This window comes from Cetorhinus maximus, chromosome 13 (genome assembly GCF_964194155.1).
Source record: "Cetorhinus maximus chromosome 13, sCetMax3.hap1.1, whole genome shotgun sequence".
NCBI lineage: Eukaryota > Metazoa > Chordata > Chondrichthyes > Lamniformes > Cetorhinidae > Cetorhinus > Cetorhinus maximus.
In genome coordinates this window covers 2,335,349-2,362,397 of record NC_135891.1, presented here as the reverse complement: position 1 = coordinate 2,362,397, position 27,049 = coordinate 2,335,349, and the positions used below count along the sequence as shown (strand labels likewise).

At 44.3% G+C, this 27,049-nt stretch overlaps 1 protein-coding gene across 3 annotated transcripts in view; it reads left to right on the top strand.

Annotated features, from left to right (window-relative positions):
• Window positions 1–26,584, top strand: part of LOC144689134 (tyrosine-protein kinase HCK-like) — a 33,892-nt gene extending 7,308 nt beyond the window's left edge. For 2 of the 3 annotated variants that reach the window (XM_078556271.1, XM_078556272.1), the window contains exons 2-11: window positions 4,724–4,895; window positions 8,569–8,658; window positions 11,588–11,691; window positions 12,490–12,636; window positions 15,298–15,447; window positions 17,038–17,220; window positions 20,192–20,268; window positions 21,739–21,892; window positions 23,931–24,062; window positions 26,244–26,584. In XM_078556271.1, coding sequence (XP_078412397.1) covers window positions 4,837–4,895; window positions 8,569–8,658; window positions 11,588–11,691; window positions 12,490–12,636; window positions 15,298–15,447; window positions 17,038–17,220; window positions 20,192–20,268; window positions 21,739–21,892; window positions 23,931–24,062; window positions 26,244–26,410 — 1,263 coding nt within the window. In that variant the 5' untranslated portion in view covers window positions 4,724–4,836 and the 3' untranslated portion in view covers window positions 26,411–26,584. The remainder of the gene's footprint in view (window positions 1–4,723; window positions 4,896–8,568; window positions 8,659–11,587; window positions 11,692–12,489; window positions 12,637–15,297; window positions 15,448–17,037; window positions 17,221–20,191; window positions 20,269–21,738; window positions 21,893–23,930; window positions 24,063–26,243) is intronic. The other variant, XM_078556273.1, reaches the window with a different exon arrangement.
• Window positions 26,585–27,049: the final 465 nt, after the last annotated feature.

The window sequence follows — 27,049 nt, the reverse complement described above, 5'->3', positions numbered from 1 at the left end:
ACTGGCTGGGTCAGCATTTATTGCCCATCCCTAATTGACCTTGAGAAGGTGGTGGTGAGCTGCCTTCTTGAACCGCTGCAGTCCATGTGCTGTAGGTACACCCACAGTGCTGTTAGGAAGGGAGTTCCAGGATTTTGACCCAGCGACAGTGAAAGAACGGCGATATATTTCCAAGGTAGGATGGTCAGTGGCTTGGAGGGGAACTTGCAGGTGGTGCTGTTCCCCATGTGTCTGCTGCCCTTGTCCTTCTAGAAGGTAGTGGACATGGATTTGGAAGGTGCTGTCTAAGGAGTCTTGGTGAATTCCTGCAGTGCATCTTGTAGATGGTACACACTGCTGCTACTGTGCGCTGGTGGTGGAGGGAGTGAATGTTTGTGGATGGGGTGCCAATCAAGCGGCTGCTTTGTCCTGGACTGTGTCAAGCTTCTTGAGTGTTGTGGAAGCTGCACTCATCTAGGCAAGTGGGGAGTATTCCATCACACTCCTGACTTGTGCCTTGTAGATGGTGGACAGGCTTTGAGGAGTCAGGAAGTGAGTTACTCATCGCAGGATTCCTAGCCTCTGACCTGCTCTTGTAGCCACAGTATTTATATGGCTAGTGCAGTTCAGTTTCTGGTCAATGGTAACCCCCCAGGATGTTGATAGTAGGGATTCAGCAATGATAACACCACTGAATGTTAAGGCGTGATGGTTTGATTCTCTCTTGTTGGAGATGGTCAATCCCCGGCACTTGTGTGGCACAAATGTTACTTGCCACTTGTCAGCCCAAGCCTGGATATTGTCCAGGTCTTGCTGAATTTAGACATGGACCTGAGGAATCATGAATGGTGCTGAACATTGTGCAATCATCAGTGAACATCCACACTTCTGACCTTATCATGGAAGGAAGGTCATTGATGAAGCAGCTGAAGATGGTTGGGCCAAGGACACTACCCTGAGGAACTCTTGCGGTGATGTCCTGGAGCTGAGATGACTGACCTCCAACAACCACAATCCTTTGTGCTAGGTATGACTCCAACCAGCGGAGAGTTTCCCCCCTGATTCCCATTGAGTCTAGTTTTCCTAGGGCTCCTTGATGCCACACTCGCAGTGTTTACAAAACACTGACAAATATTTTGCCTCTTATTAAATCATCTTTTAACGTCCTGCACTTACAATTGTCAGCCAAACGATAGCGATCATTTATAGATGAATTGATTCCTTCACCTGGTCTTTGATTTTGACGGTTGAATATTACCCGCTCTATGATGTTTCGACAAAGGTTAAAATAGGAGTCAAAGGCTCCAATAACATCTTCATCGGAGGCTATCTCCTCGTTCAGCCCCTGCCTGGCCAGCACATCATCTGCAATGCTACAGACAACATATAACAAGATACTAACCTGATCCTTGTTAGTCTTACTCGTGAGACCCAAAGCACTTCAATAATGAGTGAAATGCTTTCTTCTGTTTTGCTGTTACTTGTTCTGTGTGGGGTCCTCCGGAATGATTCTGGGAGAGGTCGGGCAGAATTTGTTGCTCACCCTGGGTCGAAGTTCCCATTTCCTGCGCTGTTTTCCATGCTAGCCACTGGGCTGTCCTCACGGTTTCTCTCTCTGGTCCAATGACCAGGTAGGCCTCGAAGCCCTTCACCCGCTGCTCTCTGCTGATTTTGGGTTTCTCTTCAGGCTGTTTTCTGCCGTTTTACACTGCTTTTCACAATTGCCACCATCTGTTGTTGGGTGGTCTTGGAAGATGTTGGGTATCTAACTCTTAGCAAGAGATTTGACTGGAGACAAAGATCCTTACTCAAAGTAACCTTTATTTACATACCCAACAATGTGCAGGATTATAGAGCATTAGGACAGAGCGACTGCTCCTCTCTCACAATCTCCTCATTCTCTTTCTGTGTGACATCATTTCTATATATCTCCTTACGCACATGCTCAGTAGCTATTGTTAGAGCAGTCTTAGAGTTAACCCTTTTACATCTCCTTCCTCACTCTCCCTCCTTCTCCTCTCACTCTTCCTCCCTCCCCTTCCCCACTCTGCCTCCCCCTGTCTCTCCTTCCCTCTCCCTCCCTCGCTCTGTCCATACCTGTATATCACACCCCTGCCTCCCTCTGTCCATTCCTGTACACTTGCCTCCCTCTGGCCTACTTTTCTCTCTCCCACTTCTCCCATTCGCTGTCTCCCTTCCACCCATCCCCTCCAGCTGTTTCTCAATTTCCTCCCCCTCTCTAATTACGCATTGTTCATACAATTTACAGGAATTTAATCTTTTGAAAGCTGCCATCTCCCTCCTTTATTATTCACTTTTGCTGCCAGTTCCTCTGCTGGAGATGCTAATCTTGCTGAGGTACTCTCCATCCCTCTAAGATCTCTCACAATCAGCAAGTCTACATAGCGAATTCTGGCAGGCTGGTTGATTATGGAATGCATTAGCCAGCTGCTCCTGTCCTTGCCACCATCCACTGGGCACAATCCATAGGGAGCACTGGTTAAATGTCTCTAGGCAGAAATTGTGGATGATTCTATTTTCTTTCTCCAGCATGAAGCCATTTGGAAATAGTCTGGTTTTGCGCTGGCTGAGATTCCTGATGTAGGACAAACCAGGAATCCATCTGGGTCCTCCAGAACTATCCTTTCTACATTAATCTTTTGAGGAAGGATATACTTGCCTTAGAGGAGTCCGATAAAGGTTCACTATATTGATTATACTGATATAGATAGGTTGAGTGAGTGGGCAAAAATCTGGTAGATGGAATATAATGTGGGAAATGTGAAGTTGTTCATTTGACAGGAAGAATAAAAAGGCAGAGTATCACTTAAATGGGGAATGACTGCAGAGTTCCGAGGTGCAGAGGGATCTAGGTGCTGTAGTGCATGAGTCACAAAAAGTTAGTATGTAGGTACAGCAAGTATTTAAGAAGGCTAATGGAATGTTATCCTTTATTGCGAGGAATTGAACATAAAAGTAAGGATGTTATGCTTCAGTTATTCAGGACATTGGTGAGACTGCACCTCGAATACTGTGTGCGGTTTGAGTCTCCTTATTTAAGGAAGGATGTAAATGCATTGGAGGTGGTTCTAGGAAGTTTACTAGATACCTGGAATGAGTGGATTGTCTTATGAGGAAAGGTTAGACAGACTGGGCTTGTTTCCACTGGAGTTTAGAAGAGTGAGGGGTGATTTGATTGAAGTATATAAAATCCTGAATGGTCTTCACAAGGTGGACATGGAAAGGCTGTTTCCTCTTGTGGGTGAGTCCAGAACTAGGGGGCACTATTTAAAATTAGGGGTCGTCCTTTTAGGACAGAGATGAGGAGAATATTTTCTCTCAGAGGGTTGTGCCACTTTGGAATTCTCTGCCTCAGAAGGTGGTGGAGGTGGGGTCAATGAATATTTTTAAGGTGGAGGTAAGTAGATTCTTGTTAGGCAAGAGGATCAAAGGCTATCAGGGTTAGATGGGAATGTGAAATTCGAAACACAAACAGAGCAGTCATGATCTTAAATGAATGGCAGAGCAGGCTTGAGGGGCCGAATGGCCTACTTTTGCTCCTATTTCCTACGAAATAAGAGCAAGAAGTAGTAGGGAGGACTTTGTAGGGTTGACAGGGCTATTTGCTATTGTCATTTCTGGTGCCTAGGTCAATGTCGGGTGATCCATCCGGTTTCATTGTTTTTTGTAGACTTTTTGGTGCTTGATACAACTAAGTGTCTTGCTAGGCCATTTCAGAGGGTGTTTAAGAGTCATCTACATTTCTGTGGGCCTAGAGTCACATGTAGGCCAGACCGGGTAAGGACGGCAGATTTCCTTCTCTAAAGGACATTCATGAACCAGATGGGTTTATATGACAATTGACAATGGTTTCATGGTCATCATTAGACTTTTAATTGTTTAATAGTTAATGGTGAACTATCAGATTGTTGCAAAAACCCATCTGGCTCATTAATATCATTTAGGGAAGGAAATCTGCCCTCTTTACCTGGCCTGGCCTGGCCTACATGTGACTCCAGACCTAAAGCAATATAGTGACATCAACATCCCATGAATGAATAAATTTTTAAAAAGTATTGCAGCTAAAGTTGGAATCTTAGTTGAGAATTCAATTGGACTGATCCATGCCCTTGGTGATGCAATTAGAGGAAAAGAGGGAAGGAAAAAACAAGTTATTCTAAAGCATCCCAAAGCACTTTGCAGCCAATGAAGAACTTTGGCTGTCACATTTCCCTAGGTTACAACAATGTGCCTGTAGAAAGCTCCTACAACAGCAATATCCGGGTAATCTGACCAGAACATTGGTGAGATCTCCCTCACTCTTCAATTAATACCAGGAGAAATTTCAGTTCAGCTGAGAGGGCACATGGGGCTGTGGTCACCTCTGACAGTGCAGCATTCCTCCAGCAGTGTTAGTCGAGATTTTGTGTTTACGTTGATGTTGTGGGACTACAGCCCCTGACTTTCTGATTTGGAGGCGTTAGTACTAACCACTGAGGCATGACTAATGTATCTACAATACGGTCACCTCCTCAAGCTCAGGGTGAGTGGTCAGAACATTTTTGTACAATGTTTTTGCAATTTTATGTCCACACTGAAAAATATTTAACCAGCAATTTATATTCTGCAACTCACACACCCACATACTTACACATTCACACACACTCACACTCAGCCACACACTTACATTTTCGCTCACACTCACTCGCACCCTCACAGCTTGAGCCTATGATATATTTTTCAGATACCATGTGATAAATACCTGAGGGCTGAGTTTTCTTCATTTCTGATTATTTGACTGGTGGAGTTTCAAAATCTCTGTTAACTGGGAGCAAAGATTTTGTACCAAACAACTACATGAGGAAGAGGAGCAAGAAGGTGAAGACCATGGATCGGGAGGAGGAGAACAAGGAGAGGTAGGTGCCTTTGACTCCGCCTGTGTTATCCTGCTTATGTGATTCAGAATGTTAAGCTCAGCAACCACAGGGGAGGACCTGGGTGGAAGAGTATGTGAGATGGTGAGTCATGAGTTGTGGGTTATAAATGCCTGTGGATGGTGCACGGAGGAGAAAGGTGAGCAAAGTAGGAAATTCCAAAGTCCTGAGGTCCTAGTCAAAGATGAATTTGAAAGGCCAATGCAATGAGCTTTGATGTCAACACACTGAGGTTGTAAGGAGAGGGGAGTGTGTTGATGTGTCACACAGTGTGTTAGGGAAACAGGACCATTGACAGATTCAATTTGGCTCCATGTTAGTGTTAATCACTTGACTGGGTAATAACAAGTCAAACTGACTACACATAGGAACAGGATGGCAGGTGCAAGTTCAGCCTCTGGCACATTCATCGAATCCACTCGACCCAAGCAGTCCATGTTTATCCTCCACACAGCAGTCTGCTAATCCCATGAGCTGCCCCTGTTCCCTTTATTTCCCTTTCATTCAACCACCAATCCAAATGTTACAGTCTCTGCTATAATCACTAACTCTGTCAGTAGATATCAGACACTAAAATACACACAGTGTAAAGAAAAGCTTTTCCTGCTCTGTTTTAAACCATTTAACCATGTATCTACAACCCCTTGTTCTGATCCCAATCACTGAAAACAGACTGTTTCTAACTATCTTGTTCCATCTCTTTGTAATTTTAAACAATATTAAACGATGAGCCCAGTGTTCACACTTGGCCTCAGGGACCCTCACTGAGATGGGCACCAGATCTGATGATACCAACTGCACAAAACTACGCAATTTCTACATTTATTGTCAGAACACATCTATGGGTTCCACCAGAGTTACTCAGCTCCAGACCTCATTATCATTACATTGATCCAAACAAGGACAAAGAGCTGAACTCCCGAGGTGAGGCGAAAGTGACTGCCCTTGACATCAAGGCAGCATTTGACCGAGTGTGGCATCAAGGATCCCTAGCAAAACTGGAGTCAATGGGAATCAGGGGGAAACTATCCACTGGTTGGAGTCATACCTAGCACAAAGGAACCTGTGTTATGATTCCAGCTGATGTTACTACTGGACAAGCCAGATCTCAGGATGGAACCTGACTTGATAGATCCTAACTTTTGTCTTTTTGTTTAGAACATGGAGAGTGGCTACTGAACAGAATCACAGGAATCAGCTAATGAACTTTTAACAAAAGAATAAAACATTTATTAAACAAGAAAAGATGAACTATATTACAATACCCCTTCACCCACAACTGTAGCTTTACTGATATATACAGATTTGTAAGGATAACACAAGTTAGAAAGGCTAAGTTATACTCTAATGTTCACAATAAGCACACAGTCCATGTAAACCAATAGGCATCCTGTGGTCAGACACACCACACTCTGTAACCAAGTGACAGATGACCCCTCAAACAGATGTTATGTATCTCTCCTCAACTCCCCCCAAACACTTGTCGGACTGTGAACCAACCGGTCTCACTGAACTCCGTCTTTCACACAAGGGTTTCCAATCTCCAGTCTCCAAGAACCCGCTTTGGAATCTTCTCCCGAACCAACCTTTCTCTAAGACCCCTTCCACAAGGATCCAACTCCTTCTGATGTTCCTCACCCCTGGGTCACCACATGCATTCAAGCTGTCTTCCATGTGCTCTCTCTCACAGACTCAGCCGTCAACAGTACACCACTGCTTCACATGCCCATAGCAAAGAGTTAGAGACCTTCAGATGTCTCCTTGGATCTTCTGGCTTCTTGCACACCTATGTCACTTTAAATCTGCTTCCTGCAGCTTTCATCTCTTTAAGCTTGAAGCTTGGAGCCTCCTCTCTGCTCCTTACTGTCACTTCCACAGAACAGGTCTTTTTCCTATGGTCTCCCGTCCTTCCTTTGACTAGAATGTCCTCTTGGGACCTTTCCTTTGTTTTCACTCCTTGGCCTTGGGAACTTTCAGTTCTTTTAGGAAATTTACTCTCTGTAGTTCCCTCTCCCAGTAGACTGCTTCTCTGGAGTCTTGGCTTCAACTTCAGCTTGGGACTTGCTATCTGTCCCTCTGCTATCCAGGTCTCTCTGGCAGCTGCTTCCAACTGAACACAAACTGCTTTTTCATGTGTGTGCGCGTGCACAAGTGTCTCTGTCTGTCTGTCTGCCTGTCTCTGTCTGTGTGCGTGCATGTGTGTGTGTAGCCACGTTGTTAAAAAAAAAAATGAAATAAAACATGTCCCCTCACATGAGCAGGGACAAGTTATTAATTCAATTGTAAAACCTTTATTTTATCTTTATTTGCTTTTGGAAACCTCATCCTGCCCATGGGTGAGGTTTCCGAAAAATACAAAGACCATTTGGCCTTTTCACGTGCCCACCAACCGTTGGGTTGGACGGGCAGCGAAAAATTTAATTTAACTGATTACTTAATGGCCTTAACAGGCCTTTTAATTGTTGGCCGGTGTGCTGCCGTCTCCAGCGTGCGCTCACTGACTGAACTATCGTGTGACTGTGCATCGACGTCAGCATGCTCAGCCAACGTCAACGCGTGTCATTTCACGCTCGAGCGGGTCAGACACACACCCACCCGCGCTTTGACATACAATGGCATTACCACCATTGAAAACCCACTATCAACATCCTGGGGGTTACCATTGACCGGAATTTTAACTGGACCAACCATATAAATACTGTTGCTACAAGAGCAGGTCAGTGGCTGTGAATCCTGAGGCGAGTAACTCACCTCCTGACTTCCCAAAGCCTGTCCACTATCTACAAGGTTCAAGTCAGGAGTGTGATGGAATACTCTCCAATTGCCTGGATGAGTGCAGCTCCCACAACACTCAAGAAGCTTGACACCATCCAGGACAAAGCAGCCCACTTGATTGGCAACCCATTCACCACCTTCAATATTCATTCCCTTTCACCACCAATGCACTGCAGCAGCAGTGTGTACCATCTACAAGATGCACTGCAGCATCTCAAAGCTCCTTTGACAGCACTTTCCAAACCCATGACCACTACTTGAAGGACAAGGGCAGCAGATAGATGGGAACACCACCACCTGCAAGCTCCCCTCCAAGCCACTCACCATCCTGACTAGGAAATATATCGCCGTTCCTTCACTGTCGCTGGGTCAAAATCCTGGAACTCCCTCCCTAACAGCACTGTGGGTGTACCTACACCACATGGACTGCAGCGGTTCAAGAAGGCAGCTCACCACCACCTCCTCAAGGGCAATTAGGGATGGACAATAAATGCTGGCCCCGCCAGCAATGCCCAAATCCCATCAAAGAAAAGAATATAAAATAGTCACTAATAAAATAGTCACTAATAAATGTAACACGCAATTCAGAAGAAACTTTTTTGGCAAAACCGCTTTACCCAGAGAGTGGTAAGAATGTGGAACTCATTACCATAGGAATAGTTGAGGTGAATAATAGCGATACATTTAAAGAAAAGCTGGATAAACAGATGAGGCAATAGCAATGAAAGCAATAGAAGGATATGTTGATGGGATGAGTGAAGATGGGTGGGAGGAGCCTCTTACGCAGCATAAACATTGGCCTGGACCTATCTGGCTGAATGGCCTGTTTCTGTGCTGGAAATTCTATCTAATGTTTATAATTTTTGTTTCCATGTTTCAGATCAGAAAATTTTCAGCTCGCAATACCTCTGGCCAGAGAAGAGACTATGAGTAACCAAAGTGCAGATAACAATCCACTGGAGGAGGAGAGGTAGGTGTCTGGCTGTTGTTAAATATGTCTGAACTCATAGGATCAGTATGTGAGGACATGTCTGAGCAGCTTGAAGTTTCATTTACAAAGCAGAGGAGCGAGGCATCGTTTGGGTTTGTTAAGGTGGGAAAGTCAGGGTAGTCTGTTCCCACGCACACCATTGCAGTGACCAAAGCTGTTTAATAATCTATCGGGTAATGCAAGTTAAGGAGAGTCTGACACAGAAGGTGCTTAACTAAGCAGATCAGGCAGATTTGGACTGGATTACAACGCGGGAACAGACTATTCAGCCCAATCCATATTGGTGTTTATCCTCCAAAAGAACAGTATCTAACCCCATGTGCCTGCTCTGTTTCAATATCCACTATTCCCCTTCCCTGCAACACCCCAAATAGTCATTCCTTAAATGTCGATGTGATCTGTGCTTCAGTCACTAATTATTCCACAATCTCTCAATCCTCTGTGTGAAATAAGGTTTTCCTAATCTCTTACATTTAGTCTTTTATTTATGTTCCCTTGTTCTATAGCATTCAATCAGTGGAAAGAGGGCTTGTATCTACCCTGACACCATCCCTTTGATCTTATATACTTCTTGCCATAAAACTGAAAAGTTATGGCTTTATCCAACAGAGATGCTGTTTTCAATGTCCTGAATCTGCCCTGAATTGTAAATCTGAATCCCTCCATCTCTCTGCTCAACGACATTACTGACCATCCCTCTATTCAAAATATAACGATTAACTTTTCACCAACTCCATCTGCTGTTCATCGCACCATCTTATCAATATTCCTTTGCAGCTTCCTTTGGTTCTCAGGATGATCCTGTGCCTCTTATTTTCCTATTGTTGGTAAATTTAGAGTCCTCTCTTCCTGGACCGATATCAAATCACTGAAGTATAGTGAACAGAAGATGGAAAATGGGATGTTGTTTAAATATATCCACTTATCTTAGGGTGGGCCATTATGCCGGTCACTGGAAAGGACAGTGGGAATGTGGGTGGGTGTAGGTTGAGCAGGACAGATCACTGCCTCATTTTCCACCCCCACCTGCTGGAGCATTGTTCAAAATCAGGAGCTCTGGAGCTCACAGGCATAGGCTGACACACAAAGAATGGCTCCTGGACAGGGATTCTTCAATAGTGCCTCCCCAACCCGCCACCTCTACCATCTAGAGGGACAAGGGCAGCAGATAGATGGGAACACCACAACCTGGAAGTTCCCCTCCAAGTCACTCACCATCCTGACTTGGAAATATATCGCCGTTCCTTCACTGTCGCTGGGTCAAAATCCTGGAACTCCCACCCTAACAGCACTGTCCTGGAATTATTTTAAAAAAGGGACTCAGATTTAACATAATTGGTAAATAAAAAAAGCCAGAGGAGAGATGAGAACTTTTTTTATATAATGAGTTGTTGTGATCTGAAAGGCGCTGTCTGAAAGGGCGGTGGAAGCAGATTCAATAGGAACTTTCAAAAGGGAACTGGATAAATACTTGAAAAGAAAATACTTACAACATTATAGAGGAAGAATAAGGGGAGTGGGATTAATTGGATAGCTCTTTTAAAGAGCCAGTACATACAGGATGGGCTGAATGATCTCCCTCTGAGCTATAATATTCTATGAGCCACCAGCCTGAGTTTGAGGTATCTGCTAGTCTATATACCAACTGACTGAACATTGTGACTGTATCCCAGCCGGGGACTCACTCCTGGATATTTGTTATTACTTATAGCCTAACTGAAGGGGCTTGACAGTGTAGACACTGAGAGGATGTTTCCCGTGGCTGGGAAATCTGGATCACAGGCGAGCAGTCTCCCGTTAAGGGGTCAATCATTTAAGACTAAGTATTGCTGAAAAAAGAAATATGCTGTCAATACTTTTCATCTTGTACTCATCAACGCCTCGACCAATCAGAGTGGACCTGCCTGGTTTGAATTTAAACAAAAGCTTGGGGGATAACTGTTCCCTGGTCCCTGGTGCATTCACCGTGGCAACGCTTCTACCAATCAGAGTCCATTTGCCAACCAATCAGCACCCTCCTCTCATGCAGTGTAAATTGTTGTTCCCTTTGAGATTTGGTATTCTTGTGATTCTGTCCTGATGAGTGCCAGATGAAAAGCTTCAACAGCATGTCTCTTTTTTTCAGCAACACGCAAGGAACTTTTTCATTCAAAGGGCTGTGAATCTTTGGAATTTTTTTAAAACAGAGGGTTGTGGATGCTCCACGGTTGAATATATTTCCGGCTGGGATAGATAGATTTTTAGTCTCAGATGGAATTATGGGATATGGGGAGTAGGCAGGGAAGTGGAGTTTAGGCAGAACATCAGCAGTGATCATATTGAATGACATAACAGGCTCGAGGGGCCATATGTTTCACTTCTCCCATTTCATATGTTCTTCTAAAGTAAAATTTGTACTTGTTCAGTTTTGCCCAATGAATGCATTTCTACAATGCACAATAAACATCAACTTGGTTTCATTTAGAAGATTGTGGGTTCAAGTCCCATGCCAGGGATTTGAGCACATAATCCAGGTTGACACTCCAGTGCAATACTGAGAGAGTGCTGCATTGTAAGAGGTGCCATCCTTTGGCTGAGATATTAAACTGAGGCCCTGTCTGCCCCCTCAGGTGGTTGGAAGAGCAGGGGAAGTCTCCCTGGTATCCTCACAAATATTCATTCTTCAACAAAGATCATTAAAACAAGTTCACGGGTCATTCTGTTTCTGTGCACAGATTGGTTGTCATGTTTGCCTACTTTACAACAGTGACTAGGCTTTAAGGAGAATTATCCAGCTATAAACCAATTTGTGATGTCTTGAGACCATGAAAGGTGCTGGATAAATGTGATTCCTTTCTTAAACATAGCATTTCTGATTTGCTATTGACCCATCAGAACTGAGAACATGGTTTGTGATTGTTTCTCACAGATGGTTCTTCAAAGAAATAAGTGGCAAAGAGGCAGAGAGAACAATTCTGGAACCAGAAAATAAAGAGGGATCTTTCCTGATTAGAAAGAGCCGATCAAATAAAGGTAACTTCATCCAGTCTCTAGGAGTTGTAGAATCTTCATCTAAACTGTGCGAACTTGTCCTAGAAGCTGTTAGAGACATAGGAACAGGTTGAAATCCCTGTTTGGCCTTGCCCCTTGAGAATCGTGGGTAACACTTATTCACCAGGACAGAGCGATAGTGTACCTGTGACCCCCTGCATACTGAGTTTTGGTGTCACCTCTGCAGATGTGTGCATGTGCAGGAACAGTCCATTCTGAAGACTATTTATACATTTCTCCCATTCTTCATAAACATGAGCTCACCCAGAACTCTGATGCCTGTATCCTAATTCACATCAGTTCCAGTTCATCCATTAGCCAAACATGCCATCCTTAGCAATCTGACCAAATGGACTCCAGACCTACACCAATGTGGTTAACTCTATCTGGAGCGGACTAGCAAGTCACTCAGTTCTTCAAGAATGTGGCTCACCACCACCTTCTCAAGGGCAATTAGGGATGGGCAATAAACGCTTTGCCTTGCCTGCAATGTCCATATCCTGACAATGAATAAAAAACATAGACCATTCCACCTCCTCCACCATCACTTCCTCACATGGTCAACAATGTCAGACAATGCAGAGAGATGAAAGGAGACAAAAAAGAGATGATCACAAAGCATGCCACTGGGGTCTGACCAGGGCAAGGGAACCCAGATGGAAGTGGGGGGTGGACATAGTGAGGTGAGCTGATAGGGAAGATGCATCTGAGGACCTAACACAAATAGAATCACATTTGGTTTCTCAGATCTCCTGAAGCATTTCTTCTTTGTTGGATTAGGTTGCTACGCTTTGTTGGTCAAGCACTGGGATCCTAAACTAGATGTCAGAGTGATGCATTACAAAATATCCAGCAGCCCCAGTGGCTATTACATCAATCCACGAGTCAAGTTTATCAGTCTACAAGAGTTAGTCAAGTACTACCACGGTAAGTTTTGATCTTGCTTACCTTTTGTGAAGCATTGTAACAGCAACATAACTGCTAGCTGGAATGAGGTAGAGGAGCCATTGGTTTGGGCGGCTCATATAATAAAACAGAGCAAAGAAAAATCATTTTTGGCAGCTGATAACCCTACAAGTTGCAAATATATTCAGTATTCAAACGAGTTAGTCTGCCCACTTAGGTCAATGTTAAAGTTCCCAGGGCATTATTTCAAAGAAGAGCGGGGGAGTTCTCCCCAGTGTCCTGCCCAATAAGCAACTTCACCAAAACAGATGACCCAGTCATTATCACATTGCTTTTTGTGGGATCTTGCTATGCACAATTTGGCCACCGCATTTCCTACATCACAACAGGGACTACACTTCAAAAATGCTTTATTGGCAGTAAAGTGTTTTGGGATGTCCTGAGGTCACTCAAAGCACTGTACAGAACTATAAATGCAGGAATTTATTTTAATCGGTTACCTCATTCAAAGAGTGGGCATAAATGTGATGGGCTGAATGGCCTCCTGTGTGTGTGTTTCTGTAAACATAGGCTAAGGATGAGCCGGGGTCCTCCCTCAGTGGTCCAGTAACACACCATCTCACATTTAATACTGAGTGCATCCATATTATTTCTTTCCCACCTAACCTACCCCCTCCTGAATCTTGCTGCTGATTCCCATTGACGAATGGCTCATTTGGGAGCCAGTCACAGCCATTTGCTCCTCACCCACAGCCTAGACATTGTTCTGGTGAACTTTGGAGTGGGGACATTGAGGAATCACTGGTGAGCTAAGCTTCAACCTGATGTCCACAAAGGACAATTCTGCATAAAGATCAGGGCTAGCTTTTCCCCTCATTGGTGCTGAGATCCCCTGGAGTTCTTCAACTGCAGGAGATGAGCAAACTCAACACTGCTCAAAGGGAGAACCTGGGCTGCAAGACTGAACATCCCAGCTTAGTGGGAGCTGGGAAGCAAATTTTAAGAAAGAAAGAACATGCATTTATCTATCACCTTTCACATCATCAGGACACCTTCAAGCTCTCCCCAGCCAATGAAAAACTTTTGATGCATGGTCTTTTGAAGGATACTATGTAAAATTGGCAGCCTATTTCTCTGCATATTTCCTCTTCTTCTTCAGCCTCTGCCCGAAGGCAGGTCCGACCCACAGCACCATGACCTCCACCACCGGTAGGAAAAGGAGGCAGGTCCCAAATCCACCCCAGCCAGAATGGGGATCAAATCACATGCTGTTGGCATTAATCCGATCCACACCGGTTGTCCGGCCAACTGAGACAACCACCCACCACCCATCCCCCGTCCAAAGGAGTCCGGGTTGCTGTGGCAACATCCACTTTCACATGTATATTGTAGCCTGGAGCTATGGAGAGTGATGGTAGAAGCTCCAATTACTTTCTATCACATGGTTGACCAGGAATCTCTCCCACTCTTACTGCCTGCTGATGGTTTGTATTGGAAGGATTTACAAGTTAATACCTGATTGGCCACGTTATGAACACACCTTCCTTAACCATCAAATCCTGGAGTGGGACTTCACCCTGGAGCTTCTGGCTCAGAGGCAGATTCAGAAGGCAGTTAATAAGGAAAATGGGATCCTGGACTTTATAAATAGAGGCATAGATTAGGAATGCAAGGAAGTTATGATGAACCTTTATAAAACACTGGTTTGAGTACTGCGTCTGATTCTAGTTACCACACTTTAGGCAGGATGTGAAGGCAATAGAGAAGGTGCAGAAAAGATTCACGAAAATGGTTCCAGGAATAATGGACTTCAGTTGTCAGGATAGATTGGAGAAGCTGTGTTTGTTTTCTTTCGAGAAGAGAAAGTTGAGAGGGGATTTGATAGAGGTGTTCAAAATCATGAAGGATCTGGACAGAGTAGAGAGGGAGAAGCTGTTCCCATTGGTGGAAGGATCGAGAACAAGAGGGCACAGATTTAAGGTGATTGGCAAAAGAGCCACGAGGAAACATTTTTTCCCACAACGAGTGGTTAGGGTCTGGAATGCACTGAGTGTGTGGTGAAGGAACATTCAAATCAAGACTTTCAAAAGCCAATCTGATAATTATCTAAAGAGAAAAAATTTGCAGGGCTATAGGGTAAGTATGAGGTGTTGCTCCTGCAGAGAGCCAGCATGGACACAGCGGCTGAATGAAACAACAAAACTGTTGACCAAGGCATCAGTTTCTCTTCAAAGCATCATGGGATAAGGCAGGGGAGTGGGACTAGGTGGTATGTTCTTTCAGAGAGGCAGTGCAGACTCAATGGGCTGAATGGCCTCCTTCTGCACTGTAAAGATACTGTAGGATCTTTTTCATCCTTTTAAACAGAAGATAGGGCTTTGGTTTAAGATCTCACCTCCGCCAATGCAGTGCTCACTGTTTTTAACTGAAATCTGAGCCTAGATCATGTGCTCAAATTCTGGGCTGGAATTTTAACCCATGACCTTCTGACTCAAGGAACATGTTGTAACGACTGAACCAAGATGCAAGAGTGCAGTTACCAATTGGGCCATTATGTGGTGATGCAGAAGAAACATTAGGTGGAATTGTCCTGTGTCCATGAGGGTGTGTTGTGGTGACTGAGTGTGCCAGCATTGTACCATCAAGGAAACTAACATGTTTGACCTGAAACTGCCTCTATAGCGGACGCGGATGGTCTGTGTCAAAGACTGGCAAGCCCCTCGCTCAAAAAGACTCAAAATATTTCAGAAACTGATGGCTTTGAGATTCCAAGAAAGTTCATTACACTGGGAAGCAAACTTGAAGTGGGACATCTTGCAGAAGGGAAGATGAGTAAGTAAAAATTTACACAATCAGTGTCTTGTCTTAGATTTTCAGTATATGGGCATCACTGGCAATCCCTGGTTGCCCTAGTGGAGGTGGTGGTGATGGTGGATCTTCCTTTTGAACCACTGTGGGTTTAATATAACTGAGTGGCTTGCTATGGCCATTTCAGAGGGCAATTAAGAATCAACCACATTGCTGTGGGCTGGAGTCACATGTAGGACAGACCAGCTAAGGACGGCAGATTTCCTCCCCAAAGGACATTAATGAACCAGATGGGTTTTTACGACAATCCGACAGCCTCATGGTCACTTTTGAACTCATGTTCCCTGGGTTATTAGTCCAGTGACATAACCACTACACTACTGCACTCTCTCTGCTCGTCCTGTGAATGATGTGAGCATCTTACATTAAAGTGTTTGCCCATATTTCCCCGTTTCTAACTACATCTGAAACTCTACTACCCATGTCCTAACTTGCACCAAGTTCATCCATCGCCTTTGTGCTCACTGACCTAAGATGGCCTCCAGTTTGCCAACACCTTGATTTTTAAAATTTTCCTCCTTGTTTTCAGGTCCCTTCCTATCTCTGACCTCCTTCAGTCCTATAGCCCTCTGAGATCTCTGCGCTCCGATTCTAGCCTCTCACACGTCCCTGAATCCCATTGCCGCACCAATGGTGGCCGTACCTTACCTTCAACTGCCCAGCCCCTAAGTTCTGGAATTCCCTCTCGAATCCTCTCTCCTCCTTTAAGACACATCTTAAAACCTGTGCCTTTCACCTGTCCCAATAGCTCCTTATTTGGTTGGGTGTCAAATTTTGTTAGCCTGACTGTGAAGTGCCTATAGATGTTGTGCAACGTTAAAGGCGCTATATAAATGCTGTTATTGCTCCTAGAAGTTACATCACACGGAATGAAGCTTTCGGCGCAACCAATTCGTGTCAAATAATTCCAACTAAGTTTACCCTTCCAGTTCCCAATTTCTGTCCACTTTGTTGTTGAATGTTGACATAAATTTTGTGTCAACCACTAAACCTGGAAGTGAATCCTACGTCCTCACAATTCTCTGTGTGAAGAAGTCTCTCCTGCCTACTGCTCTAAATGGCTTGGCTGGTGTCAGTCCTGGCTCAATATTAAGCTCTCTCAACCTCAGTGTCATAAAGATTATGAATTCAAGCTCCACTCCAGAGGCTTGAGTACCAAATTTAAGCTGACACTCCAGTGTTGTACTGAGGGCGTGCTGCACTGTTTAAGGTGTTGGCGTTGTCTTTTGAATGAGGCATTAAACCAAGGTCCCATCTACCCTCTCATGATGTAAGAGATCCCATGGCATTAATTTGTAGAAGAGCAGGGGAGTTCTTCCAGGTGTCCGAACCAACATATCCCTCAACCAACATAACTAACACAGATTCACTAATAATAGTACATTGCTGTTTGTGGGATCTTGCTGTGCGCAAATTGGTTGCCACGGTCCCTATTATTACAACAGTGATTAAACTTCAAAAAGTACCTTATTGGCTGTAAGGCGTTTTCGAACTTCCTGAGGTTGCGAAAGGTGCCATATAGATGTTTAAGTAACCGTTTATTTCTTTCTTTAGAGTCGAACAACAGCTTCATCAGAGTGTCTGTGAAGGTGCAGAATGTGGAGCTGACCCCAGACGACTCCTTCCTCAGGGAGGTCAGTATTCGGAAAGCTCTTCAGCACGTCTGCCTGGTGCAGCTTCTCGGAGTGATTACACGATCCCAGCCCATGCTCATCATCACAGAGTTCATGAGCCAAGGTAACGGCTGAAGCCCTCTGCTGTCACTGGGAGCTTCCAAGGCCCTACATGCACCATGTACCTACATGTGGTACTAAGCCAAGTGGCCCAAACTATCTGGGCTAGGTTAGGCTTGTATCTGCTGGAGTTTAGAAGAGTAAGAGGTGACTTGATTGAAACACATAAGATCCTGAGTGGACTTGACAGGGTGGATGTGGAAATGATGTTTCCTCTTGTGGGAGAATCTGATACTAGGGGTCACTGTTTAGATCAGAGATAAGGAGAATTTTTTTCTCTGAGAGCGTTGTGAATTCTTGGAACTCTCTCAAAAGGCAGTGGAAGCAGAGCCTTTGAATATTTTTAAGGCAGATTCTTGATAAACAAGGAGGTGAAAGGTTATCAGAGGTAGGCGGGAATGTGGAGTTGAGGTTACAATCAGATCAGCCATGATCTTATTGAATGGCGGAGCAGGCTCGAGGGGCCGAGTGGCCTACTCCCTGTTCCTAATTCGTATGTTTGTATGTTCATATCTGAGCCAGGGAGCAGTAATTGGTCTCTACACTTTCAGGCTAGGTAAAAGAAAGATCTGTTAATCATCATTCATTGACTCTCATTTTGAAATTCTGGAGTTTGAATGTTCAGAGAACGTTGCAGTGCAGGAGGCAATTTGGCCCATTGTGCCTGTGCTGGCTCTTTGTAAGAACTGTTCTGATTCAGTCCCACACCCTAGTTTATTTTTCTATAATCCTACAAATTAGTCCTCTTCAAGTTCCTGTATTTGAAAACTCCCAAAGAAGCTGATTTCACCAGCCTTTCAGGTAATGCCTTCTTGATCCTAACATGTAACTCCAGGCCCACAGCAATGTGGTTGACTCTTAACTGCCCTCTGAACAAGGGCAACTAGGGATGGGCAATAAATGCTGGCCTAGCCAGCGATGCCCATATCCCATGAACGAATATAAAAAAAAAACCCCACATCACGAAAAAAATTCTCCTCATTTCCTCTGTCGTCCTTTTGACGCTCTAATGTTAAGTAATGACAAGACTGGTCCTAGCCCTGGTGCCTCTCTGGTTGGGGAGTCTAACACCAGGGGACAGAGTCTAAAAACTGGAGCCAGATCTTTCAGGTGTGAAATTAGGAAACACTTCGACACACAAAGAGCAATAGAAGTTTGGAACTCTCTTCTGCTAATGGCAATTGATGCTGGGTCAATTCTTCATTTTAAATTTCAGAATGATAGATTTTGTTAGCCATAGGTATTAAGGGGTACAGGGCAGCCATGATCACATTGAGTGGCGTAACAGGCTTGAGGGGCTAAATGGCCTTCTCCAGTTTCGATGTCAATTTCTAGGCCTTGACATGAGGAACAATCAGTTGGGTGAGGTACTAGAAAACCACTGCCCACTCCATGCCTCAACCCCCACACCAGTGGAACTGAACTGCAACAAAAGAAATGGGAGAAAGCTAGGAGCAAAAACAGAATCCAACTCAATGATGGAGATCAACTTTCCAAAGCATCTCTGACAGCATCTCCCAAACCAGTGACCTACACCACATGGAAGGGCAAGTGTTGCTGGTGCATGGGAACACCATCTCCTGTAATCCTGCAAGCTTTCCCCTGTCCCCCACCCCTAGGTCACTCACGATCCTGACTTGGAAATATGTCACCTCCACTGTTGCTGGGTCAAAATCCTGGAACTCCCTCCCTAACAGCGCTGTGGGTGTACCTACACCACATGGACTGCAGCGGTTCAAGAAAGCAGCTCACCACCGCCTCCTCAAGGGCAACTAGGGATGGACAATAAACTCTGGCTTAGCCAGCGATGCCCACACCCAAAGAATTAATTTAAAAATAATAACCTCCAAAGTTTACAATGGTTCCAGAGAAGTTAAATCTCTACTTACAGTTGTCCTTTGTCTAGACAGTCAGCGTTTGTGGGCAGCTTATAAAGAACTGAATCATCACTATCTTTCTAAACAATATTTCCTTGATGACAGTAACACAGGGATATTGAACATTTAATTTCTGTGGATCAGTGAAGTTATTACCTCCACTGCTGAGGAACTAAACAAAAAAGTTGAAATCTGGCAGATATATTGAGGTAAATTATTGACACAAGTCTGAAATAAACCTGCCTGTCAGATACTGAACATGACAAGATACAGCAAGATAAACTGATCTGCTTCCAAAACTAACAGAATTGAAGATTGTTGCTCCCAAAAGGAGTTACATTTGTCTTAAAAGTCAGAGCTGGATTTGAACCGTTGATTATCAGGTGAAAAGGATAATGTGTTCGCCCACTGTCTTCCTCCTCAAGCTCCCATTTCCCCAAACAACTGTGGGATTGTTAGGAACAGAAAGTAGAGAGTTTGACCTAAACAGACCTGTCTCACTCTTCTGCAGATTAAAAGCTGATTAAAATTCAAAATCTTCTTCATAATCCTCAGAACTTCAAAAATAATTTCTTATCAGTCAGTGCCCATCTATTTATACACAGGGAGTCAAGACCTGAGTGTAGGCTTCAAGTGAACTAGGCTTACACACAAACTAGGAACAGGAGTAGGCCATTCGACCCCTCGAGCCTGCTCCGCCATTCAATAAAATCATGGCTGATCTGACTGTGGCTTCAATGCCACAGAGGGTGGGGGTTAATATCCGTTGTAAATCTGTCCCAGTTTTAAAACTGGGAACACGGGGATCTGAACTCAGCGAGCATTCTTCTGTCCAACATATTTTGTGTTTAATTTTATAATTTCCATGATAAATTTCTGTGTCTGTGTTTAGAATGGCAACTGCACATGTAAACGTGCGCATGTCCCTGCCAGACAGGAGTGCTACGGAAATAAGGGGATATCTAAATGTAAATCTCTATTTCAGCTTGTGTTGGATCCTGACGGATTTGGTCCATGTGCTCTTCAGTCTAAAGTCAGCACTTTTTAAACAAGGAGAACGTGCAACACTTTAGATAACTGGTCTCTTTTTTTCTGAAGGGAATCTAAAAAGTTACTTGCGGAGTGACCTTGGCAGGCAGTTAGAGTTGGGGCTGCTGATTGACTTTGCAATACAGGTAAGTGTTCTTTATTCCTAAGTGAGGTAGTGCATTGTTTCAGTTGAATAGGACAGTGGTTCTCCAATATTATCTTCTGTGGACTATTTAGGCAGAGCAAAACACCCTGCGGACTGCCTACTGGTTCTACCACAAACGCTTCTTGCCATTGCAAAAAAACTTCTTAGAATTAATGGAAACAATAAATGTTTTGCTGCTTTTTCGATACTAGATGTAATAAATTTACGTGCGCTAACTTTTTAAACTAAATATCTTGGGCCAGAACTTTTGTGGAGTGACAATCACAGTCGATTCCCACTCTGCTCCTTTTCATTAGTTGAGAGCTGCAGCTTCCTCCATCTGACCTCCTGACTCGGGGCAGGTGGGAAAAGTGCAGCGTAGCGGGTTCCTGAGGTCTTCAGTCCAGGACAGCAGCACTGGGGGAAGTGAAGCTACGCTCCCTTTTTACGGCACTGGTTGCTGTAAAGGCCCCAGCCACTTTGAGAAGCCAGGGAGAAGGTAAGGGGGTAAGATGGGGGGGGTGTTGTAGGACAGTGGGGGAGAAAGGGGTAAGATGGGGGGAACGAGGTAGGATGGGTGGAAGGGTGTAGGGTGGGGGAAGGTGGGGAGAAGGGGTAGGATGGGTTTGGGGGTGTTGGGTGGTCAGTCAGTGGGTAGGATGGGTAGGGGGTACTCGGGTGTTCGGGAGGGTACTCAGTTGGGGGGTGGTCAGGAGGGTACTCGGTGTCAGGAGGGTAGTTGGGGTGTGGTGGAGGGGGTAGTTGGTGGGTCAGGAGAGTGGGGGTGGTTGGGAGTCAGGAGGGTAGTTGGGAGAGTAGTTGAGGGGTGGGGGCTAGTCAGGGGGTGGGGGAGTTAAGTCAGGGGGGTAGTCAGGGCATTTGAGGGGCTGTTGGGTGTGGGGGTTTCTTGGTGGGTGGAAGTGGGGGTGTGGGGTCTCCCTGCGCATCAGGGAACCTTCTGGATACGACCCCCTGGAGATCAGAAGTTCTGGGCTCTTAGTAAATTATCAATTCATGCTGGAAACTAAACTTTTCATTTCTTATTTTCATATTATCAGCATTAATACTATAATAGAACATGTTTATTTGAAACATTCTAATATGTTATAAAATTATCACAATAATCTTCTTCTGAGAAACTAATACTTATCTTACATCGATATCAATCAAACAAGATCAAGAGGAACATAAATTTTGCACATAATACTGCATTGCTGTTTTCCGTACTTATGACGACTGCTGCTGTGCCAGTGGGAGCTGGTCTGATTGTCTGACATTTCGTGAGTGGTGAGGATGAAGGTTCCAGGCTGATACTGTATGGCCTCTGCCGTGGTGTTGTGGGTCAGTGACTTGCATTTTGGACCAGCTCATTGACCCTCACAGATCACACTTTGAGAACCATTGAAATAGGTCACTCTGGAAATAAATGGAGCAGTGGCGACCTGAATAACAACCCCTTCTGTTTCTGCAGGTTGTGAATGGAATGATTTATATGGAAGAGAACTGTTATGTGCATCGGGATCTGAGGTCGGCAAACATTCTTCTATCTGACACATTGGAGTGCAAAATTGGAGATTTCAGCCTAACCCGGAAACTCAAAGATCACAGATACATTCTCCTCAAAGGTAGACAGAACTGAAGACTAGATGTTGAGACAATGTTTCCCCTAGGTGGGGAATATAGAAGATGGGTTCAAGGTCACAGGATAAGGGGTCACCCATTTAGGGCTGAGTTGAGGAGAAATTTCTCCACTCGGGGGGTTGTGAATCTTTGGACTTCTCTACTCCAGAAGGCTGTGGATACTCAGTATATTCAAGACTGAAGACTGAGGGCAATAGCTTTTTGGGGTACGGTAGGAATTAGGAAATATGAGGATAGTGCGGGAAGGTGGAGTTGAAATAGGTCAGCATTATTCTTGTTGAATTGTGGAGTAGAATCAATGGATCAAATGGCCCACTCCTGCTCCTATTTCTTGTGTTCCTATGGAAGCCCAGGAATACACTCTGGATTATAAATTACATCAAGTGACATAGTCGAATGTTTCCAAAACAGAGTTGAGCCCAGCAAATGAAAAAAGTCCAGGTTTCATCCCCACTCCGTAACGACTTAACTGACCTCATCCAAGGCCATGATCGGAAGACTGGTTTAGCCTCAACATCCTTGGACTTGGGCAGAGGAACCTAAATCATCCAGGCTTCCTGCTCCTAACTGCCCATTTACCCTGCTGGAAGGTGCACTTGTACAGAGATCAGCAAAAGTATCACTGGGATAGAAGGTCTAGAGCAATCAAAAATCCAACTGCCATTGAGCAGTTGACCCTCACCTGGGTCAGCCATGGCTCAGTGGGTCACACACTCACTTCAGAGCCAGAAAATTGTCACTTCAAATCCTACTCCACAAAAATCTAATCTGACACTCCTAGTGTAGTGCGGAAAGAGTGCTGTATTGTCAGAAGAGCTGTTTTTTGAATGAGATGATAAACTGAGGCTACATCTGCCCTCTTAGGTGGCTATAATTTTTTATTTAATTCTTTCACGGGATGGGACGTCATTGGCTGGGCCAACATTTATTGCCCATCCGAAGTTGCCCTTGAGAAGGTGGTGGTGAGCTGCCTTCTTGAACCGCTGCAGTCCATGTAGTGTAGGTATACCCACAGTGCTGTTAGGGAGGGAGTTCCAGGATTTTGACCCAGCAACAGTGAAAGAAGAGCGATATATTTCCAAGTCAGGATGGTAAGTGGCTTGGAGGGAAACTTGCAGGTGGTGGTGTTCCCATCTCTCTACTGCCCTTGTCCTTCTAGGCTGTAGAAGTCGCATGTTTGGAAGGTGCTGTTGAAGGAGCCTTGGTGAGTTGCTGCAGTGCATTTTGTAGATGGTACACACTGCTGCTCCTGTTCATTGGTGGTGGAGAGAGTGGGTGTCGAAGGTGATGAATGTGGTGCCAATCAAGTGGACTTCTTTGTCCTGGATGGTGTTGATCTTCTGAGTGTTGTGGGAGCTGCACTCATCCAGGTCAGTGGAGAGTATTCCATCACACTCCTGACTTGTGCCTTGTAGATGGTAGACAGGCTTTGGGGTGTCAGGAGGTGAGTTACTCACCACAGGATTCCTAGCCTTTGATCTGCTCTTGTAGCCACAATATTTAAATGGCTAGTCCAGTTCAGTTTCACCACCTTCAAGCACCATCTGCCCTACATATGGCAGAGTCTGCACATCGAACATTGGACTTATCAGCCTTTTCAAAACCCATCGCACTGGAGTGGAAGCAAGTCTTCCTCAATCATGAGGGACTGCATAAGAAGAAGACATATCAGAAGTATTTCACTGGCTGTAAAGGGGCTGTTGAAATGCAAGTTCTTCCTTTTTTACATATGACCCTCAATTTGCATTTTAAGTTGGCCCAGGGGAGGGTGGGATGGGGCGGGGAGGAGACATTTGCCAAGGCAACGGGGCACAAGCCATTGCCCTCCATTTTATGGATACTACCATCCCATTTCCACCAACTGGGAGACCTCAAAATTTACCCACCCATCTCTCTCAGTGATCCACCAGCTACACGTGTCTAAAAACATAGAATCTTGCAACATTCAGCCCACTGCCTGTGCTAGCTCTTTGGAAGAGCTATCCAATTAATCCCACTGCTTTCAATGCCTTGTGCTTCCAGATGAAAAAGTTGCAGTTAAATGGACTGCGCCTGAAGTCTTCAAAGAGGAATCACACACCACAAAATCTGATGTCTGGTCCTTTGGGATTTTCCTGATGGAACTGGTGACTTCTGGGCAGACACCATACCCAGGTATGTGTTACCTTTATCCCAAGGAGCCAATTAGTCACAATGGGAAAAATGCTGCACTCCCAATTACAGGCTGAGAATTACAGGCTCATCATCTTCAACCAGCATTGATGCAATCTTGGCCTTCAGCCTGCACTCATCACTGATTTGGGAGCTGGATAAAGCTCTATAGTTGCTGACCCTCTCCGACTATTGATCGTGACACACGTGGTTCACACAAGTCCAGCTGATGCAGCTTGAGTGTTAACTGGCAGCTATTTACCAATTCATTGTATAAAATTGGGTGATTTAAAAGTTAAACTTTGGGAACTGAGTGATGTGAGGTTGCAGAATCCTGAGCTCCAGAACCAGATAACTGACATCATCAGAGACCAACAGAAATAGGCAGTTAGGGTGACTGAATTGCAAACATCAGGAAGATCCCAGGTTCTGCAGCCGAAATACAAAGGGGTAGAAGTTATGCTGAAAGCATTGGTTAGACTCCATCTGAAGTATCTGTGCTCAGTCCTGGACACTGCATCTCAGGAAAGGTATATGGGCCTTGGAGGCCAGTCAGCCTAACGTTGGTGGAGGAACGTTTTACAGAAAGTGTTTTTCTTTATTCTTTCATGGAATGTGGGTGGCACTGACAAGGCCAGCATTTGTTGCCCAAACCTAAGTGCCCTTCAACTCTGGCCATTCCAGGAAGCAGTCAAGAGTCAACCACATTGCTGTGGGTCTAGAGTCACACATAGGCCAGACTGGGTAAAGATGGCAGATATATTTTTACAATAATCGGACATTAGTCTGGGACAAAATAAATGGAAAGGTATGAAAGTCAGCAAAGCATTTGTTAAAGACAAGTCATATTTGACGAACTTGGTTGGGTTTTTTGATGAAGTAATGGAGAGGGTTGATGAGAATAGTGTGGCTGTTGTGCATATTGAAAAGGCATTTGACAAAATACATTCTAGACTTGTAATCAAAATTAAAGCCAATAGGATTAAAGGGACAGTGGCAGCATGGATTGAAAATTGGCTAAGGGGCAATGCAGGTAACAGAAGCCACCTTGTTAGGGATCCTTTGTTCGTTTGAATGGTAACATCCTTCTCATAAAAGGGAGAGATACAGTAGCTTAATGAATATATTACTGGACGAGTAACCCAGCAAATGAATTTAAGGCCCAACAACAGTGCTCACCACCACCTTCTCAAGGGCAATTAGGGATGGGCAATAAATGCTGGGATTCATGGTGAATGATTGTTTTTCAGGCTGGAGGGGGATATATAGTGGTGTTCCCCAGGGATCAATATTAGGACCACTGCTCTTTTTGATATACATTAATGACTTGGACTTGGGTACAAAGAGCATAATTTCAAACTTTGCAGATGACACAGAACTCAGAAATGTAGTAAGATAGTAAAAGACTTCCAGAAGACATAGATGGACTGGTGAAATGGGCAGACACGCAGGAGGTGAAATTTAACACTGGGAAGTGTGAAATTATACATTTTTGTAGGAAGAATGAGTACAGGCAATATAAACTAAATGGCACAATTTTAAAAGGCATGCAGGAACAGAGAGCTTGGGGGTGTATGTACACAAAGATGACAGAACAAGTTGAGAATGCTGTTAAGAAGGCATATGGGATCCTCAACGTAATTAATAGAGAAATAGAGTACAAAAATAGAAATTATGCTAATTTATAAACAAGAAACGCTAGAAATAATCAGTAGGTCTGTGACAAGAGTTACAGATTTAATGTTCCAGGTCCATGACATTTCATCAGAACCTGATCACATTAAAGCCCAGACCAGGTAAGGATGTGGGCTTCCTTCCCTAATGTACATTTGGGAACCAGCTGGATTTTATAATAATCCTGCAGGTTCATGATCACATTTACTGACACCAGATTTTGATTTCCAGAACTTTCTTTAACCTAAAAATCTGAACTGCCCTTCTCAAAATTTGTTTGTTAATTATTCCTGGCAATGGTTTACTATGTTAATGGTGCTATATAAATGCAAGTTGCTTTTGCGATTTAAACTCACCCCTGGATTACTAGTCCAATAATAAATTCACTACGCTCCGGTAGCTCTCCTTTTCATGTGAAGAATATTACCATTCAAAGATGAACAAAGGATCCCTAACAAGGTAGCTCCTGCTACCTGCATTGTGGAATTTAATGATGTCTTGTTTTTTCAGGTCTAACTTTTGCACAAACTCTTGACTTCTTGGAGAATGGGCTTCGCATGAAACGACCCATGGGGTGCACAGAGGAGTTGTATTGTGTTATGTCAATGTGCTGGGAGGAGAATCCTTGGAGTCGGCCATCGTTTAAACAGCTGAGGGACCTGCTGGAAAATCTCTGAGCCCTTTGTTGCTGCTTTCATTCTCCAGTTCTTGCTTCATAATCCAGAGAGTGACAGAAACCACAACTGGACCAGAGCTGCCATCGTGTGTCTGAATCATTTGACAGAGATAAATTTCATTGTTTGCAGGACTGACCATGTCTGACGAATAAAACCGCAATGAAATATCTGAAATGAAGTATAGGAGGAAGATGAACAAATCAGATCCAATGTCTTAATGAAAATCAGTTCTGATCTGTCAGTCAGAAAGATGGCTGAAAATGTTTCTAAACCCACAGTGTCCTCCAGTTCTGAGTTTCTAACTGAAGAACAGTGGAACAAATGATAATTTAAAAACACATTACCTCTCTGCTTTAACACCCTTGCTCTGCTGAACTTGTTGGCTCTTTCCCTAGCTGCAGTTCCATGGTTGCAGCTACACACACTACCTCAGGGTGCAGTCTCAGGTCTGGTGCAGAATAGTTCAATTGCAAAATAGCACTCTCTTTGCACTGTTCCGTTCTCAGGAAAATACACTGTACAACACCACCACAACATTTCCATTCCCCACAGTAACTTTATGACTCTCAAGATGCCATTGTCTGTATTGGACTAACAAGGATATATGTTCTCCCTGCATAAAATAGGCACAAAGCATAC